The sequence below is a fragment of the Phaeodactylum tricornutum genome, chromosome 4, assembly GCF_000150955.2.
Source record: "Phaeodactylum tricornutum CCAP 1055/1 chromosome 4, whole genome shotgun sequence".
Classification (NCBI taxonomy): Eukaryota; Bacillariophyta; class Bacillariophyceae; order Surirellales; family Neidiaceae; genus Phaeodactylum; species Phaeodactylum tricornutum.
Window position 1 is genome coordinate 141,486 of NC_011672.1, and position 17,971 is coordinate 159,456.

The window sequence follows — 17,971 nt, forward strand, 5'->3', positions numbered from 1 at the left end:
AAAATCAGTAGATAGGGGAAGAGAATTCCCACTAGATGGTACTGATAGCGATTGCTCCACTCATTCCTTACTGGTTCACTCCAGTCCCAGCATTCTTCCATCGACTGACTTATAGTAAGAATAAAGCGAAATAAATTTACAGTGTGTATAAGAGCTAGTTTGCAAAAATTAGCCACCAAAATTGGGAGAGTAAAGACACAGGACGTCTACGAAAGGCTCGCAGAGGCCCAGCTCTTATACGCCTCTATGTCTTTTTCTGTACTTGCAACCAGTTCTTCCCAATTGTGGTTTGCAAGGGACACAGCCTGAGTCGTTTGCCACGCCTTTGTCAGCTCGTTTTTGAAAAATATGTTCTTGACTGCCTGAGGAAGCTTCTCTCCTTTAGGTAGATCAACTTTGCTGACAGGCCAACTGAGTAAATCTTTCTTAGTCTGCGAGTTGCAAGATAACTTGTTGCAGCCAAGAGCGACGCGACCAAGGCGTAAGAGCTGAATCTCCCTGAGTATCACCTGTACCGCCTCAAAAGTTTTTATTCCTAGGCGATGTTTCAATATGACTGTTCGATCTTGCTCCCGCGAGATCTTTCGTACCTTGCGTTTCATAAGCGCCGCGAGTATTGCATACAGCCGCTTATCCAAGGTTTCCAAATCTTCGTAGACTTTTGGTGTTGAAGCTGTCTTGAACAATAGATGTTCTACGGCTTTCGCTGTCGTTTTTACGTCCTTTTCTGCGCTTTTGAGTTTGATTCGAATGCGTTGCTCACTGTTCAGTGAAGGGAGAGGCAAGGAGCGAGAGCATTCGGGTTGGTAATCGTGGAGTCAGAATGCACAGGGCCTGGCGGAATGAACAATGAAAACAAAGCACTTACAGTAATAGAAGCATCTTTTCGCGTGGAAGCAAGATTGATTCAGACTGGCACTTCGCGTTCGTCTTTGAGGGCCTATCGCAAATTGCCATACTGTCTTCGCTCGTCTTCGAGACACAATTGCGTTTCTTCTCCACAGACGTCTGTGGCTGGATCGATTCCTCTAAGGTCTCCTTCGTGTTCTTGCGCAGTAAGTTGGGATTCCAATACTTCCGCAGAGTATTGGGAATTTTCTCCTGCTCTTTGAGCCAGTATTGTTTGCGATCGTTTTCCATGTTGGGTTGCTGATTTTGCTTGCGCAGTGTTCGTTCTCTCTATTTTACGCTAACGACGACACCGGAACGCCTGTTGTGGTCTTGAAGGTGTGAGCGATTAGTCCGATCGAGGAGCAAAACTCCGAAAAAGCGGACCTTCTACGCGAAGTCTCGTCCAAGACTAACACGTCATTAACAGTAAATACAGAGTCAGGTCACGACCAATTTCTGGAGAAGGACTCATTAGCTTCGGGATAAACGTTCCAATTAAAAGGCAAGGGATCGCGGAAAAACGATGGTAGCTATAGACAAAATCAATCCGCAGACATAGGCATCGTTGGTCATTTGTCAATAAGAAGCTCGAAAGTCGAGCAGGTCATTCCATGCAAAATGACATTTTTAGTGAAAGGTGCGTATGTAGATGAATGGAAGTGACTGATTGCGAATTCATCGTAATTGGTACAGTCACATCTCTACATTGCTTCCAACCTTCTTTAGGTCGGAACGACTTACAACTACCTCCTATATATTTAAAAAAGCAATAAACCATATATCTCTACTTTGTTCTCCTCTTTTCATTTAACACCAACGTGTAAACAATTTCCGGAGACATCCTCTAGTTCACTGTCAAAGCGTTGAATCCAAGTGTTCCTGGATGTTCCAACAATCCACATGCCAACATATCTGAACCAACCTGACTGTGAAGGAACTGTTACCCAGTAAGACTGAGAGTGAAGAAGTTACAGTTTGTGTTATCAGTAGCACTCGCCCAGTCCGTCATGCAAAACACTAACGTCTTATGTAAAGATCAGATCCCAGTCAATTTTCTTACACTTACGGTGTATAAAATTCTCTCCGAAAATTCAGAGACCGTACCTAGCGAAGAGAAAAGTGCATTATCTGCGCTGTCAATGTTGGATAACGCGTAGTAAGTACGTCTCTAGCGAAGAGAGAAGGGCAATTTCTGCGCTACCAATGTTGGATAAAGCGTAGTAAGTGGGATTCCGAACGTTTGCTGACGTCCCTTAGACGGAAATTGATCTACCGCAATATGTTTTTAATTCTTTCAAGCAAATACTCAGCTTGTTCCCCTACGTCCAAAGTATAGTCCCAAAGGTGTTACACTAGAGAAGTACGTAGTTCATTGACTGTCAGTATGGCAATCATCGAGGAACGGGTGGGACATTTTCACTTTTGGCGCATTTGGGTTTCACTGTTATCGATTTTGCTTTGCCGCATTGTGACAAAAAAATGTGGCACTGCTGGGCAAAACTTGCTTTTCCTACCTCAATCTGCGTTTATCTTTTCCATTGTTCAACCTCGCCATCTTCGCCATATAGCCTGAACTGCTCACATTGCATACTATATTGTTGTGGAACCACAAGGCTGCTCATCGGAAAGTCATGACCTACTTGCTTTTCAAAGGAAGTCAATAATTTTAGATGCATTGTGGAACACGATGCTGTTGAATGATATGATCAAGCATATTATCCTATTATGGTTTAAAGACATGGTGTATGTGTAATTAGTGGTCCTGGCGCAAATAACGAGACTCCTCTGTGCTGGCATCAGAGCGTCCCTGACAGAGGCTGAATGCACCCTTCACCAGAGTGGCTAAAATCAGAGCACTGGATACAATAATTGCACCATACCGAGCCTGATCAATTTGGGACCGTTCAAATGAAATAACAATAGAGGCGGCCGCACTGCCTAATTCAACGTATACACCCAGTAATGCCCAAGCCACAACGATCGGAATCACATAGTCAATATGTCTCCAGGCCGTAAACACACCTATGAGGAACAAGGATGCAAGGCTACCGACGGCAGAAAGAAATTGTATATTGGTTGAGAATCCTTCTGCTACCAACACAACATTCAGATTGACAACCGTGGCAGCGAGAATCCAGCCGCAATGGAGCGTGAAAGGAAGCTTCCAAAGCACATAATCTCCTACCGAGGCTTGCTTAGGAATCAGAGAAAGTACGGCCTCAACCAGAAAAACCAAGATCAGAACCATAAAACCAAGCGATAACCAAATGGCTTCGTTGCTGAAAGCAAGTGTCCAAGCCGCTTGCGCCACGCAAATTCGAAAGTATCCCATTCCAATCGCTGATATCCATTCGCTATTTCGATTTCGCTTCGAAACAGTCTGAAATATAACCCAAACAAGCTGAAAGGTGAAGATTAGTCCCCATATTGAGAACGCCCATCCTACCGGTGTCACTAGTGTTTGATATTTGCGCGAGAGATCGCCGTTAGTAGGCAAGTCGAACAATCCGGCAACACCAATTCCATAGGTGATCAGCACATTCAGGGTGTAAGCTATCAAGTTGATGATGTTTAAGCGGGTAATGGGGGAGCTGCTGAGCTCAGTGCGTTGATTGCCTGTCATTCTTTCAAGTGTATTCGCTTGCCTTAGGAAAGAGCAATATTATGACGTTACGGCTGTGAAACGCAGTTTGATGTGAAGCAGACTCTCCCTGTCAACTGGTAAACTTGCACGAACGATCTTGTCACGTGGAAGTCGTTTGTCAATCTTCTGAACTCCACAGAGCTTCTGCGGCAATCCAGGACGGTCTACCGTTTTCGATTTGATTGACTGGACAAGAAGGGTTAGGTAACTACGTAAGCACTTACCTATGTAACAGACTGTCACTCACAGTCAGTCATAGCATTGAATCGCTTTCCTGGACCATTGAATCGATGTTTGTGTTTCAATGAATCCTATCAAGACTGGCTGTGTATAATTAATACTTTTGCTGATTCTTTTTGTTCTTCGATCGTGGTTCTGAAATTTATTTAAGGCAAAACAAAAATTGCTCGTTCGTGATATTTTTTGATAAAGAAGAATGCCAGAGAGGTCTCCAGTCTCTCCGCTTTCTACTCGCGTCTGGACTATCGACTCCGCCTAACTCTGAAATTAGTTAAGATTGTTGATGTAACGCCAACTTGCCAGACGGTGAAGCTCATCAAAACAAAGCAAACTTCATTGCTCTAGAGGATTCGATTTGATTGTCTCGCTAATAAACTAGTCAATGGCCAATCTGTGTCTTATTTAAGCCTATTTGTTCAGTGAATAAGACTGACCCCATAGCACAAGCGCAATCAGCCAGAATATTTACAAAAGAGGTCTATACCGGGATGTCCAAGCGCAAACAAGGCCGCACCCTTCGCTCGTCTTCAACGTGCTCATCCCTCACGCGCTTCACATCCGTCTCGTGCACGTATGCGCGAACAAAATCCCTGGCAGCTTCCTCTAAAGCCAGCTCTGATGCCCAATGTGTACATTTGTAAGCGAGGCACGCCAATTGGTATGAGTCCTCTAATTTGTGCTGTGCCCGAACGATGCACTTGATTGACAAGTATTTTCTTCTTTGCCTTTCAAGACAGGTCCGTTGCTCGAGTCCTCGAGTCAGGTGATCAAGTGCTAGAGTGCACGCCTTCTTTTCCTCTGTGCTATCGGTTCGGAGTTTGCGGCACATGTCCCGAACTTCCGACCGAAATCGATCCAAGTCTTCAGCTGCATACCATATGGCCGCAAATTCCTCTCCTGTGTCGATGAAATCCAAAGGAGATAGCGCTGGAATGATTTCAACCGAAGAGGCGAAATGAATATGCCGCGTTGGCTTCCATAGAAAATCTGAGTCAAGTGGGGGGGAAACAACTCTCGATTCAATCATTTTCTTTGTGTCGACGATTGTAGGGAAATGAACTCCTTTGCACATGTTGTTGCAAATGCTGATTTGGATCGTTCTTGCTTTTCTTGACAGTGAGCACGATTGCCGCAACGAACGAGGTGCTTGGAGACTTATGTTTGCTATCTGGTGATTTTAACTGACAGTGAGATAAAATTATGCACGAACTCTTCTTGTACGACCGACCTCTCTCAAACGTGATGCAGGATTGGCCAGGATTTCTCACGTAAATTGAACTTATAGTTGAGGCTATTTCCAGGAACGAAAGGTCTCCAGTCGCGTTACGTCACTAGCCACGGACACAAATTTCCGTCGATAGAGCTAGAACAAAAGCGATCTCGATGGAAATCCGAAGACCTCGTAGGAATTCAACCTTCTGTATATGGCAATCGTAAACCAGTGGGATTCAATAATATTCGGCATTTTTATCGTTCTGACAGTGAATGCCAAAGTGGGATTGAGAAATACCCGAAGAAGTATCTAACTGACTGTAAACACAATACCAAAACTACATACAGGATCGAAGTCGAAATAGAATATTGGGATATTCTTGAAAAATATTGACGTCTCGTTTCTGAAGCGGATTTCCTATTTGTCTACCTTTAGCAATCCCCCACGAATATAAGTTCATATGAATTCACGGTCAAAGCCATTTTTTATTACCAATTGGTCTACTTATCAGTCGCAATTACATACAATTAACGGAAAAACCGACTGGAAACGTGGAGCTAGTAACTCTGAGCCTTTTTACAAAGCTCGGCAGTTCTGTACTTATTGTTACTCCGTAAAGGGTCTCATGAAATTTACACAAAGCACTAACATTTACGTGAGCTTTTTTCACAACGTCAACGCCATCATCCAAATGTAATCTTTGTTCTGCACTCCTGGAACCTGCCTGCCGATGAAGCAATAGTCCCATCTATAGCACCACAAGTACCGCCGGTCACCAGTTCTCCGGTGAGTTCTATTTCAACCGGTAGCCGATGTTTAAACTGGCATACGAGCAGAAAATTCACTAACTGTAAATTAAGTTAGCAAAAGCACCTAGCTCTCCAGATAAGCGAAGGTGTGCGTATACCAAAGCTGCATTAACTGTAAAACTCATAGACACTAACGCTAGCCGCAGCAGCATCCCGTGAGGTCATCTTGCCACATTTGGAACATTCTGGGACGACTTTGTCTGCCGATCGAGCGCGGACTTTATACCAATACCAATAGATGACCCCATTGTTGCAGCGTTTTGATTTCACTGTCATATTCAATGGGAAGAAAACCCTACGTCTAAAGATCTAGCTAATACCCCATAGAAAACGACACGGAGGTTTTTGTTAGAGGGCGGCAAACTGTCGGTAAGAAAGTGTCGAATGTAAGCACTCTCCTCCAACATCAGTCTCGCACCGTACTGGAAAGACATCTTCCTTGACTACAAGAAGAAGGCCGAACGCGAGTGCGCTTTATCAACCACACAGCAGGAATGTCAAATTAGCGTGGCTGTTATTCGTTAGCTACTACTGCAGACTTTTTCGCGGCATCCAAATTGCCGGGTCCAAATATGCCCAAAGAGTGTTCCGATGCTTGGTCTATGAATTCGCCCCTTCATTTTTGGACTTTTCGAGATTCAAAACCCGATTCAGTTCTTCGAGAGCGAGACAAGCTTCCATGGCCGATTCGACCAAACATTCCTGGTCGAGTCCGGCGCCCATAGCGTTCGACAAACCGCTGGAGGCGATTTCTTCCAAGGAATCCCAGGCAACTTTGGCTTCGGGACTGGTCGTGCCGTGTTCGGCCGACATGGCTTTGGCGTGTTCCAGAGCCGCACGGACCTGAGGCGAATCCGGAGCGGGCTGGTTCTTCGTGACAATCAGCTTGATCTTTTGCAAATCGTCGGCCAAGGTCTTGACGTTGTTCAGATGCGGAACCTGGTCGGCTAAGAGTTTGTTAAGTTCTTCAATTTTGGAACCGTATTCGAGACAGGCCGCGCTGACCTTGTCCTCGTCAATATCACATTCATCCGCAAGAGATCCTTGTGTCGCCGGACTGTAATCAATAAATAAATTGTCGGTTGGGCGACGACAGTATTGTGTAAGAAACGAAATCCAAGCAGAATAAGATACGAGATAAGCAATCTCAGATGAGTGTAGATCGTGGGACCCGTACTGATTTCTAATTGCCATTGCCATTGATCACCTACGCAGATAACGGGAATGCTAAAGGCGTTCGAAACTCACCTATCATCGTTGGCTCGCATTTCTTCCACAGCATCCCAAGCAACACGAGCTTCGGGCGACGTCGCTCCGTACTGTTTGGAAGCCTGCAAGGCGGCCTGGACAGCACTAGATGTGTCCACCGGCGCCGAAAAGATCGCCGTTTGACGTTGGACTCCGAAAGTGGAAGGCGCAAAGCCCGAAGCCAAAGGTAAAGCGAGTAGAGCAAAAGTAAACTTCATGGTGATCCAAGCGATTTTAGAAGGTAACGATGGAGATAAGATTCGGTTTTTTTTGTGCGAACTCTGTTTCGCGATGTCTTCGCCGCGAGCCAATTGGCTGGCGGCTGCAGAAGTTTGTTCTCCAAGATGGTGAATTGCTCCTGTAGTATGGGTGGGAGGATGCAGGCCAGGTGGCTTTTTCGCTTCCAGCTGTTCGTTGGTTCGATCGCGTGAAGGGTTGAATCGGGTTTCCGAATTCTATCGATGAGAAAAGAATTCTCAACAAAATTCCAAATGCCGCATGCTGACTCTACGATATCCGCCACACACCGAGTCAGAACACCGTGACGCGTCGAAATCCGGGACCTGTCCATTCGTGGAGTGGGTGGCATCGGGGCGCAACGTCACTGGCGGGTACCAACGGATATGACCTACCTATATACTCTAGGCACCCAGACATACCGGTAGTGCGGGAGAACACGTTTCGTGCGGAACCAGAATATGGCCCCCACGATGCTGGTCAGACAGTCTGACTTCTAGACGAGAAATGAAATCAACGGAACTCCCACGCCAAGCAAGCTTCCCATGTTGGACGACCATGAACAAGAGAGAGAAGGGCTTCTTCGGCAGAAGGAATACCATACCAACGCAAATACAGCCGAAATACACAACCTTTCTACGTGGCTTGCCTTGTGTCTCTTCCGAATTACACTAGAAGCGCTTCGAGTCGTCTGAAGTTACCAAAGGTGACCCGACCTTTTTGGTCGGAAGGATAAGGTTCCTGACTGCTGTTTTCTCGAGTTTTCTTTCAATTTCTTATTCCTTCATTCTACCCTTCATTGACGCACCATGGACCAAGTGACGGACGATTCGGTGGTATTTGTTCCAATTGATAACGACATTGACGTGACGTCCACGCAGCGGGAAACGACAGAGGCTCATCCGTCGGAGGTCGAGTCGAATGCAGCCTGCAGGGTCTCATCGGGAACGACCCTTTCCGACCTTAGTTCTAACGCTGGTGAAGCCGGTACGTCGCAATCACAATCACAGCAACCTCCGTCACGTACAGCGGGTGCTATGCACATGTCACGGCATTCCGACTTTACGTTACCAACTTCGAACATCTTTTTGGGCTCTCTACCAAACTCGATCGCTAGTTCGTTCGACGACAAGCACAGCGCGTCTTTGGTTCCGCGGCGTAATATTTTCGGAAGCACAGTCCAACAGCAATACGGAAGGAATCACGTCAGCGACGGTATGGGTAGTAGCGGTTTCGGCCCACCAGCAGCGGGCTCGCAATACTCAACCACTGCTGCGGCAGCAAATCCTGCTCTGACTCTTACAACAATGCTACCAGCTTATTTGACAACCGGTAACCCTTACAGTGCACGCTCTGCTGCAACGCTTGCAGCAGAGAACCACAGGCTTTTACCAGATGGGTTTTCTGGACAGAATACGGACCATGAGCAAACTATAAGCTCTCAGTCATATCCTCTGTCACTGGAATCTGCGTACCAGATTACGGCACATCATCATCATGACTACGACCGCAACGACTCGCTCATGTCTTCGTTGACCCTTCCCGATTCTCTACATTGTCGCAACGGCATATCCTTTTCGGCGGCCACGCAACTACCGATAGCACCGTCGCCTCTTCTGGAGCATGAAAGAATAAAGCATCATAGTCACCGGGTCCACGAAACCCTTCACGCACAATCACTACTACTGGGCCTGGCTTTTTGCATGGTCTGGAGTGCGTCAAACCTTATGGCCCCAAACTTGACCGAAATGGCCTTATTCTACGATTTTGATCACGTACAACGCGATTTATATCTTGGTTCATACTGTGCACTTGCCACAGGAGTATTAAGCTTCCCCATTGGAGCTGGCATTGGCATATTGGCGGATGTGGTGTCGTCTCGTCAACGTCTCTTTGTGGCAACAGTCACGGGAGCGGGCTTGTCCAGTATAGCCACGGCGTTCTATACCGACGCCTACTGGCAGCTCTTTCTGTGTCGCCTAATCAACGGTGGGTTCATGTCTGGCTCCGTGCCCGTCGTGTTTTCGTTTTTGGGGGATTTGTTCGCGACGGAAGAACGCAATACAGCCAGCAGTGGCTTGACCGCCATGATGGGGCTGGGAATAATACTGGGACAAGTGTATGCTGGAATGATTGGTGGAGGGATTTTGTCAGGGACTGTCTTGGACGTAAACGAAGCAGAGACCGAAGCACACACAGCGTGGCAACACGCGTTTGTTGTGTCGGGTATTTTAACATTAATATCGGCAGTCTTGTGCGGCTGTTTGGTTCAAGAACCCGTGCGGGGCGGCAAGGAAAAGGTGCTACAAGATATGCTGCAGGCGGGAACGCGGTACGAACGGAAATTGTCTTGGCAAGGGTTCTGGCATGCTATGCGACACAACCAAAGCAATCTGATACTGCTATGGCAGGGGTTCTTTTCTTCGCTACCGTGGGGTATCATATTTGTTTTTTTGAACGACTATCTGTCGCAAGAACGCGGTTTTAGTGTGCCGGAGGCTACCTATTTGGTGCTGTTGTTTGGTTTGGGCTGTGCCGCGGGTGGAATTCTGGGCGGCTACTGGGGACAGAAAGTGCAATCTTACCGTCGGTCCTATTTACCACTATTTATGGCCGGAACGACGGCTGCCGGCATTTTGCCGTTTGTGGGTTTACTCAATACGCACTTCACCAATGCGCACGGCGTTTACGGGTTTGTATTTAGCTTTGGTGGTGGTCTCGTAGCGTCATTGCCGGCGGTCAACGTTCGTCCCTGTCTCATTAACGTGAATCCACCGGAAACGAGGGGAGCCTCGTTGACGGCGGCTAACCTACTCATTAACTTGGGTCGCGGATTCGGACCGAGTTGCATTACCCTAATGGGATCGATTTTTAATGTGGATCGGCAGTATGCGTTTAATGTCACGGTACGTTTCGAGGTGATATGTGTGTGTGTGTGTGTGTGTTTTCGGTGCAAATGGCCGGAGATCACGGGTCGCTTCTTGATTGTTTTGTCTCATTCGCCTACTTCTGCTTTGGTCGTTGTCAGTTGATTGCGTTTTGGTTGATTTCGGCTCTCCAATTATCGTTATTGGCCCGTACATTACCAAATGATCAGGATGCAATGGAGGCCGAGTTGGCCTCGTACGCGCAGAAAGCCATCCGGGAGCAACAAGGCCAACACGAACCCCCCGCGTGGGACGATACGGACGGTTCGGACCGTGACGAAAAGGAGGAGGATGACGACAATGACGGTGCTGGTGATGCGCCCAATCTGGTGAGTTTGGAAGAACGCATGACTTCGTGGGACGGCAAGGCGGCCCGGGAGACGTTGGAATACGTGCGTCGGGGTGTCCGTGAGTTCCGGGAGGAAGTAATGTCCGGCGGTTCCAAGGCTCTGTTGGGTCCGTTCGGATGTGCGGACGGTATCAGTAGTGAAGACGAAGAGGAGGAGATGACCACCCCCCGCACCATGCTCCGTAAACGGGAACAATGGAAACGCGCCCAAGTGATTCGCAACCAAATTGCCATGGACGGTGGTACGAGCGACGCGCCCGCGTATCCCACGGAACGCACCCCCTTGGTGGTTTGACGCCACGCGTGTGTTGGCGTTGCCCTTGGAGTGGATAGAATTGAATTCCTAGAAATATTAGAGTTTCTGGACTGGCTTGTTACATTCCTGCTAGTACCCCGTAGACCACCGGGACGGAAGGGAAACCAATGCGGGATGATTGACTGTGCGTTTGGGATTCGTGTGGTACTTTTGGTTAGGGTAGTAGTCTCCTTTCCTATTTCCTCATAGGGGAAGAATAGTGTGGGATTGGATCCGAATCGGTAGCGGACGCCGTACGAACGGGAAAAGCTTCCGTACGCGGTCTCACGAGAAAAAAGTCCGACGGTACACGCACTACCGTACCAGGTAGTAGGTATAACGCTCGACTGCGCACGTTGTCAGGGTGCCGTACGAACTGTAAAAAAAACGTACGGAGACCCCCACTCCAGCAACGACCGAGAGAGGAGGATCCGGTTCTTGCCGTACAACGACACTTTTTGATTTCCCGGAACTCGCACCTATCCTGGGTAACCCTCGTGTGTTGTTCCAGTAGTCGTTCGACAGTGACGTGTAGAATAACACCAAGTCAACGAACGAGACAATCAATCATGAGTTCCAAACCAACGGTACGTCTAGTCTAGCGTGAGGAATGACACGGTCTTCTCGTGCGGCGACATGGGGGGTCTTGATTTGTGCCGGTATGGTGGGGGTGCATTATCCTGTTGGTTCGCAAAGGTGTCAAGTGATGCGGGAATCAACGGATCGTCGTTTGGTTGGGTAGATATTCCTGGACTTTTGCTGTAAGATTCGTCTCACAAACGTTCGGAACTTGTTTGGTTCTCTCGTGTTGCGCGATTGTGTAGACTTCCAGTGCTGGTAGTAGCGGTACTGGTAGTGCTGGTGGATGGGCCAACAAGCCTTCGTCTATCCTGCAAGCCACTGCGGCCGACGTTGGGACGCCTCCCGCCGTGGGGACGCGGTGGGCCACGGTCTCCGCAACACCCCGTCGCACCAACAGTGCCGACGTTGGTCGCGCCCCGCGTCGCACCCACAACAACAACAACAACAACAACAACAACAAACCGCAAGGAGAAGGCCACACGAGTCGTTGGAACAATAACAACACCAAAACGGGACGTGGAGGCGGACGAGGAACGGCGGGTGGCCACCACTCCCACCGTACGGGGGGAAACGTGAGTCACACACCCCACCACCACCACCAGCACAACAAAGAACGAAAAGCGCCGGCCAAGACGTCGTCCAAAACTCCCATGGTGAATTTGAAAGATGTGACGCTCTTTACCGAAACTGGAACAGGGAACACGGCACAGGAAAAGGTCGTGGTTCGTCTCTCGATGGAGCATTTTCTGGCGACACGACTGAACTACCTGGACCCACCGACGGTGTCGGCCGACGGTGAATCATCCCACTGGACTCCGCACGCGCGTTGTATTTGGACGAGTCAAGACCGGGGCAACCAAATTCAAGAAGAAATGAAAGCCTTGTGGGATTACAAGCCCCTCGAAGTCAACGACGACACCCGCTGGAAAGCTCGAGTCATGGAGGGCCAGAATGAAACCGCAACGTCGGACTCGCCCGAAGAAATTCTTCGCAAAGCCACCGCCATTCTCAACAAACTTTCCTGGACGACCTTGGACAAGCTGACGGTCCGCTTCGTGGAAACGCTTAGTGGCGGTGCCAAGAGTACCCACGGCGACGCCGACCCGTCCCTCTCCAAAGAGACGGTGCGCGGCACCATGCAGATGATTGTCGACAAAGCCATGGCGGAACCCCACTTTGCCGAACTCTACGCACGCTTCTCCGGCAAGCTAGCGGCCGTGCACAAAACTTTCAAAAAGATGCTGTTGAGTATTTGTCAGGAACAGTTCGAGATATCCGACAAGGAACCTGAGTTTCCGGCAAGTATGGACCCCGCCGAAAAGGCGTACGAGCTGTTGCAATCACGTAAGCAATCGATCGGGCTCATGGCCTTTATCGGTGAGCTCTACAAGCTGAAACTCATTAAGGGTGCCATTATGATTGGTTGCCTGCAACGCCTAATGGTAATTGATGACGAAGAAAAGCTCGAATGCTTTACCAATCTCATGGCGACCATTGGGGCTCGCTTGCACGAGCACGAGAACGAACCCGAGGTGCACGAAATTTGGGAAAAGCTATATTCCATGGCCGGTAAGACGAACAAGACGACCGGACCGAAGGCGCCCAGCACGCGCATCAAATTTTTGTTGCAAGACTTGATCGAACTGAAAGAGAATAATTGGGTCAAACGCCGAGAAGAGGAAAAGGCCAAAACTATCGCACAAATCCATAAAGAAGCGGCGGAAGCGGAACGCTCGGCGTCGAGAAATGGTCCCGTTATCAACACTAACAGCAGCAGTCATAAGAAAGTAGCTCGCTCCCATTCGGCTTCTCTGCCCAACACGCGGTCGTCTTCTTCTTTACAAGGCCAGGAATCCTTTCCGGATGGTGAAGGCTTTATGCAAGTACCCAACAAGCCAAAGAAAAACTCCCTGCGACGTGCACAATCAGATTCTATTCCGGACGCAACGTCCGGTATGAGCAGTTTGCAGCTCGCAATGTCGGGGAAAAATAGCAAAACCTCGGCACGGAAAAGCAGTGGTGGAAGCAGTCAACGTCCAGCGAGTCAAGCCCCGAAAATTGCGGAATACTTGGATCCGAAGCAAGTGGGTGAAAAGACCAAAACGTTGCTCAAAGAATACTTTGTCTCTGGTGACACAGCAGACGCTGTATTATCCTTCGATGATTTGATTGGAAAATCGCACAATGGCGACGTTATTCGTGGAGGCGCGGTTGTTGAGGCTGGTATATTGCTAGTGATGGAAATGAAAGAGGAAGACGTAAAGAAGTTTTTGATGGTCACGGCGGCGCTTCTGAAACAGGGGAAAATCCCCCTTGCATCTTTTGCTAAAGGTATGAACAACCCGTTGGAGTCCCTGCGGGACATTGAGATTGATGCTCCAATGGCTGCTAAGCATCTGGCCAGGATTATAGCATCGTGGCTTTCATGCAACGCTTTGTCGATCGATTTTCTGCTCGGAGCGCCCGAATATTTCTTGTCCGATGGCCGACCCGCAGCGTTGGCCAAGCAAGTCTTGCAAATTCGTGGTGGCAACGTGTCGGACGAAGAAGTTAAGGTGGTGACGCAACTCATGAGTGAGGAGGAGAAAAAGAATATTGCATCTGTCAAAGAGTGGCTCCAGTAAAGTTGACGAGTAGTAGTAAACATTTCGTGTTGAAAAAGGCATTTTATTCCATTTTATCGGTTTCGGATTCGGGCTGTGTAGGCAGATCCTCCATGCTATCTTGAATGTCAAGTTGGGCACGAATTTTGACTGCGGCCTGCGCATCACCTTTTTCCAGAGCAATACGCAAGGCAGCTTGTAGCTGGTTAATTTGAAAGGACTTCTCGATGTTTGCCGTTACGCGCGAAGAAGTTTGTTGTAGTCGGTCCACAGTTGTGTACATTGGAAATCTCTCCTCTATTTGTTGCATTGTCAAGAAAGCCTGGGCGTCCGATGGAGCCTCCAACACGACTGGCGATTTGTACCGAAGTGCTAGTGCAAGGCCTAAGAAGTAGGCGGACGTAGCTGGACGGTAATCATAGCAAATTTCTTGGACCGTATCTTCCGAAGGTCGAACGGAAAGGATCCCAAAGTCTTTCACCGCCACTTGAAGGTTCAGTATCGCTTTATCTTCGTTTTCGGTCAGGCACACTACAACTTCGTCCAAGGTCGATACTGGCAAGCGCATTCGGGATCGGAACCACTGGTGCAACGAAGAATAACTATCGTTGTTGGGGGGAAGCTCTTCCTTTACAGCTTTCACAATCTGCAGGGACGTTTTGCAAACTTCATTCTTTTGCAATTCGACCTTCTCTTCGCAATGCCGAACCACGAGTTGGGCGAGTGCATCGGGTGGCAAAATGGCTCCAGCCATATCGACGTCGGAGAGAAGCTGTAGGACGGTTAGCGCTTCCGGAGTTGTCGCCGAGGCTTGATCCATTGTCGTGTCCGTGATTTGCATAGGCAAAAATCGATTGTCTCCAATCTTTAGAATTACCCAAAAGCCGTTGGGCGAAACGGTTACAAAGGAAAACTGTGCTCGGCGCCGAAGAGAAACGCTTCCGGAGTTGTTGGAAGATCCCGAACCGTTATTCGTGACGTACAGATTTTCATCGTCATCTTCCTGTGTTGTCGCTTTCACTACCGTCGGTCTCGTCTGGAGACCAGGCGACACACATCGACGTCGAACGCCGCAGCTTCTCTTGACACATCTGAATCCGGTACGACCAACAAAGGCACTGCAAACTTGAGGTGAACAGATGTTCTGTGCCAGACCTAGACCAGTCACCACGCTCCAAACTATTGCAGCAGCTATAAGGGAACTCGTCGTTCGGCTGTTCATCGCCTTGTCAGTCTCGACGTCGCAATAATTGTACCACACTTGTCAACTCACAGCTATAGTTCTGATTGTCGAGGAAGCGCGAAGCATCGCAAAGAAATCAATTTTACAGTTTACCGTTAGTGACTATAACATCTTGAGCCGGTTTTTTGGCGTGACACATTATTTCAAACAAGCTTGGATTGGACAATGCTCATGCTTAACTTTAAGTATAGTAGTGTCATAGTATGAGGCAAATGCAGGTAGCGACATACATTCTTCGTCAAATTTACAGTTACGCTGGACCGAAAATTAGGTAGGTCACAGTCAATGTAATTTAAATGATTACCTTTCTCTCTAGAGAGCAATTACCGAATGTAAAAGGTTGTGAACTTTTCTAATATTGGTACGACCAAATCTCAGGGAAAGGGCAAGAACTTCAGGCGATTACGGTCTGCAAAGGCAGCTTGTTCTCTTCTAGTGCCAACTATTTGAAGCCCACTGCTCAAAGTCCATCAGACACTTAGGTTTTGAACACCAAGCTATACACGACTCCGATTCACCCCTACTCTGTGCTCTTTGCATTTGTCAATGATTGAAGTTCCACGTAGGAGAGACAACTGCTGTAACGTTTCATTTGACCGAAGAGACGACGGATTTGGACACATTGAAACGTGTGTGAAGACGCTGAAGGAAATCACGATCCTTCTTGGGAAGATCGTCCATAAGCTGACCAATTTCAACATCCCATTTCGAATCTTCATCGTTGGTGACATTCAAAATGGCCAGAACGCCAGCATCTTTCAAGAGCAACGAAGCTCGATCCTCTCCCATGGCTGCTACAAAACCGCTGATCCATGGTCGGATTTGGTCAGTAGTCCCACCCTCGGTTCGAAATGCTCGAAGCTCCCACACATGTCTACTTCTCCTGGCTCCTTTTCGGGCGTCGTCTCGGTACGAGCTGAGGCCAGAAGAATTGTGTTGAACATGGGTGAGAACCAATCACATAAAAGCAACGGCAATATCGGCATGGTCTAGGACACGTGATACGTTTCCCGCTTTGCTGTGATACAAACGCGCTTCACTTACTATAGATTCCAGTCGCCCAAATAGTGATGAATGGTAAGGAATGTGTGACCGGCCCTTGGCTTGGGACACGCATCGCTGACGACCCTGTGAATGTCAAACTTCGTTGTTTCTTTAACCGTAATCTTTGACACGTCCACTATTGACTTGGGATAGCCGTCCGTCCCCCCTTCAGTGCGATACCTCCACCGCAGTGTTTCCAGCTGGTCTGCGTTTACGACAGATGGAACAAGCTTGCTCACTTCTTCGGGATGGCTCGGCGCGGCCGAAAAATGCCGTCGGGGGATCAGGACGCAATTCCTTCTCCAACCGAACGGAACTGGATCTCGTTTCTGCACCTCTTGGATCATCTGCAATACGCTACCTGGTTTGGCCATTCGTTCTTCGGCATTCGTTACCAAGCGTTCGTCGATGGTCATGTACTCGTCCACATCGTAAAAAGCCGTCCATGTACGGTGTCGACGCTTCAAGTGATTGGTGCATTGTCTGTAGAAGAATCGCTGTCGGTCTCTGTGTGCATCTGTCTTTTGGGCAACCGATCCCTTGATTGCAATGTCGTCGTCGACAACATAGCCGTAGTCGGCGTCGTTCCAGACAGTAATGTTCATGTAGGGAGTCCACCTCCTCAGAGAGTCCCAGGGACTCGTCTTACTCCGACGATCGACGGCAACGACAACTTCGCGAAGGTTCAATGCGTAGTAGTGGTACGCCATCCATTCCACAAGACGAGGGTTATCGTCCATGAAGAGAATACAGGCCGAGAACGTGCTGTCTGTGGCCTGCTGTGCCATCGGATCCGAAAACGATTCATCGCCCGGGTCAACGGCGGAAGAAATCCGGCTTTGCGTGTTGCACAAACTAGTCTCGGTAGTTTTTGTGCTGTGGTTTTCAGCCGGCGCAGCAACGGCTAATGTCGACAGATTCCGACGCTGCGATGGCGCCATTGGCCCTTGCGTTGGTTCCTTCCGTAGCAGTACACGCGTTTCCCCGCTTCCGTCGTAGTCCATCGTGGGCATTCTCGTACTCGTAAGAATAACACGGCCCGAAATGGCAATCATCGAAGCAGCCAGTGCTAGTAATGTAGCTGGCGTTTTTCCTTGACGATACTTTCTTGACTTGACTTTCATGATCGTGACGTGCCAATGGCCCAAAGGAAAAGTGCCGAGCCTTCCGGTCCGCACCGAAGCAGCTCCAAATTCGAACGAGTTTACTGTAAACAAACAACACCGCAGTGTACCCCGGTAAAATATAAGGAGGTTGGCAATAAGATGCGGCGCGGTTCTGGGCGGGTACGAGGTATGCTTGTTCAACGAGAAATGGGTTGAAGCAAACACCGAATGATGGGAGTCGCCAACGAGACGGATTCGTGAAGAAAAACCCTCTGACCTTCCCTTGCCCCACCGGGGATCGGGACCGTTGTGGGAAACTGACCTGGTAGAAAAACTGTTGTCTCCAACGGCTATCGTAATGTTTAACGAAAGTGGCATGGTAGGCAGGAAATGACCTGATTCCTTATTGATAAGAGAAGTGTAAATATATTGAAAAGCTCATGTCGCGGAAATGGAATAGTACTATGACACTTTTTCCAATATGGAATCGGTACAAAATAATTTCGCAGCGTACTTCCATAACGAAATCCGTTGTGTGAC

General features: G+C 48.5%; 6 protein-coding genes across 6 annotated transcripts; 1 reads left to right on the forward strand and 5 right to left on the reverse strand.

The window, feature by feature from the left end:
* Window positions 1-206: 206 nt before the first annotated feature.
* PHATRDRAFT_44294 (predicted protein) lies at window positions 207-1,140 on the reverse strand (the record flags this gene model as incomplete). Its single annotated transcript, XM_002178400.1, has 2 exons — window positions 207-762; window positions 869-1,140. 2 exons carry the CDS (start codon window positions 1,138-1,140, stop codon window positions 207-209), a joined length of 828 nt encoding a protein of 275 aa, XP_002178436.1.
* Window positions 1,141-2,212: 1,072 nt separating this feature from the next.
* Window positions 2,213-4,858, reverse strand: PHATRDRAFT_44296 (predicted protein). Its single transcript, XM_002178401.1, has one exon. It carries the CDS (start codon window positions 3,512-3,514, stop codon window positions 2,645-2,647), a length of 870 nt encoding a protein of 289 aa, XP_002178437.1. The 5' UTR covers window positions 3,515-4,858; the 3' UTR covers window positions 2,213-2,644.
* Window positions 4,859-6,251: 1,393 nt separating this feature from the next.
* Window positions 6,252-7,634, reverse strand: PHATRDRAFT_44297 (predicted protein; the record flags this gene model as incomplete). Its single annotated transcript, XM_002178402.1, has 3 exons — window positions 6,252-6,854; window positions 7,046-7,500; window positions 7,557-7,634. 3 exons carry the CDS (start codon window positions 7,632-7,634, stop codon window positions 6,398-6,400), a joined length of 990 nt encoding a protein of 329 aa, XP_002178438.1. The 3' UTR covers window positions 6,252-6,397.
* A 457-nt stretch (window positions 7,635-8,091) lies between these two features.
* On the forward strand, window positions 8,092-14,091 carry PHATRDRAFT_44298 (predicted protein; the record flags this gene model as incomplete). The annotated part of the gene is made up of 6 exons (XM_002178139.1): window positions 8,092-8,269; window positions 8,312-10,188; window positions 10,311-10,844; window positions 11,100-11,183; window positions 11,451-11,614; window positions 11,686-14,091. 6 exons carry the CDS (start codon window positions 8,092-8,094, stop codon window positions 14,057-14,059), a joined length of 5,211 nt encoding a protein of 1,736 aa, XP_002178175.1. The 3' UTR covers window positions 14,060-14,091.
* Window positions 14,092-14,102: 11 nt separating this feature from the next.
* PHATRDRAFT_44299 (predicted protein) lies at window positions 14,103-15,275 on the reverse strand (the record flags this gene model as incomplete). Its single annotated transcript, XM_002178403.1, has 1 exon — window positions 14,103-15,275. The coding sequence occupies exon 1, from the start codon at window positions 15,258-15,260 to the stop codon at window positions 14,103-14,105; it is 1,158 nt and encodes a 385-aa protein (XP_002178439.1). The 5' UTR covers window positions 15,261-15,275.
* Window positions 15,276-15,869: 594 nt separating this feature from the next.
* Window positions 15,870-17,809, reverse strand: PHATRDRAFT_44300 (predicted protein; the record flags this gene model as incomplete). Its single annotated transcript, XM_002178404.1, has 2 exons — window positions 15,870-16,197; window positions 16,326-17,809. 2 exons carry the CDS (start codon window positions 17,807-17,809, stop codon window positions 15,870-15,872), a joined length of 1,812 nt encoding a protein of 603 aa, XP_002178440.1.
* Between the last annotated feature and the right edge of the window lie 162 nt (window positions 17,810-17,971).

Excerpts from the sequence above, each read along its gene's own strand:
- PHATRDRAFT_44296 (XM_002178401.1), bottom strand. The coding sequence starts at position 3,514 with ATGACAGGCAATCAACGCACTGAGCTCAGCAGCTCCCCCATTACCCGC.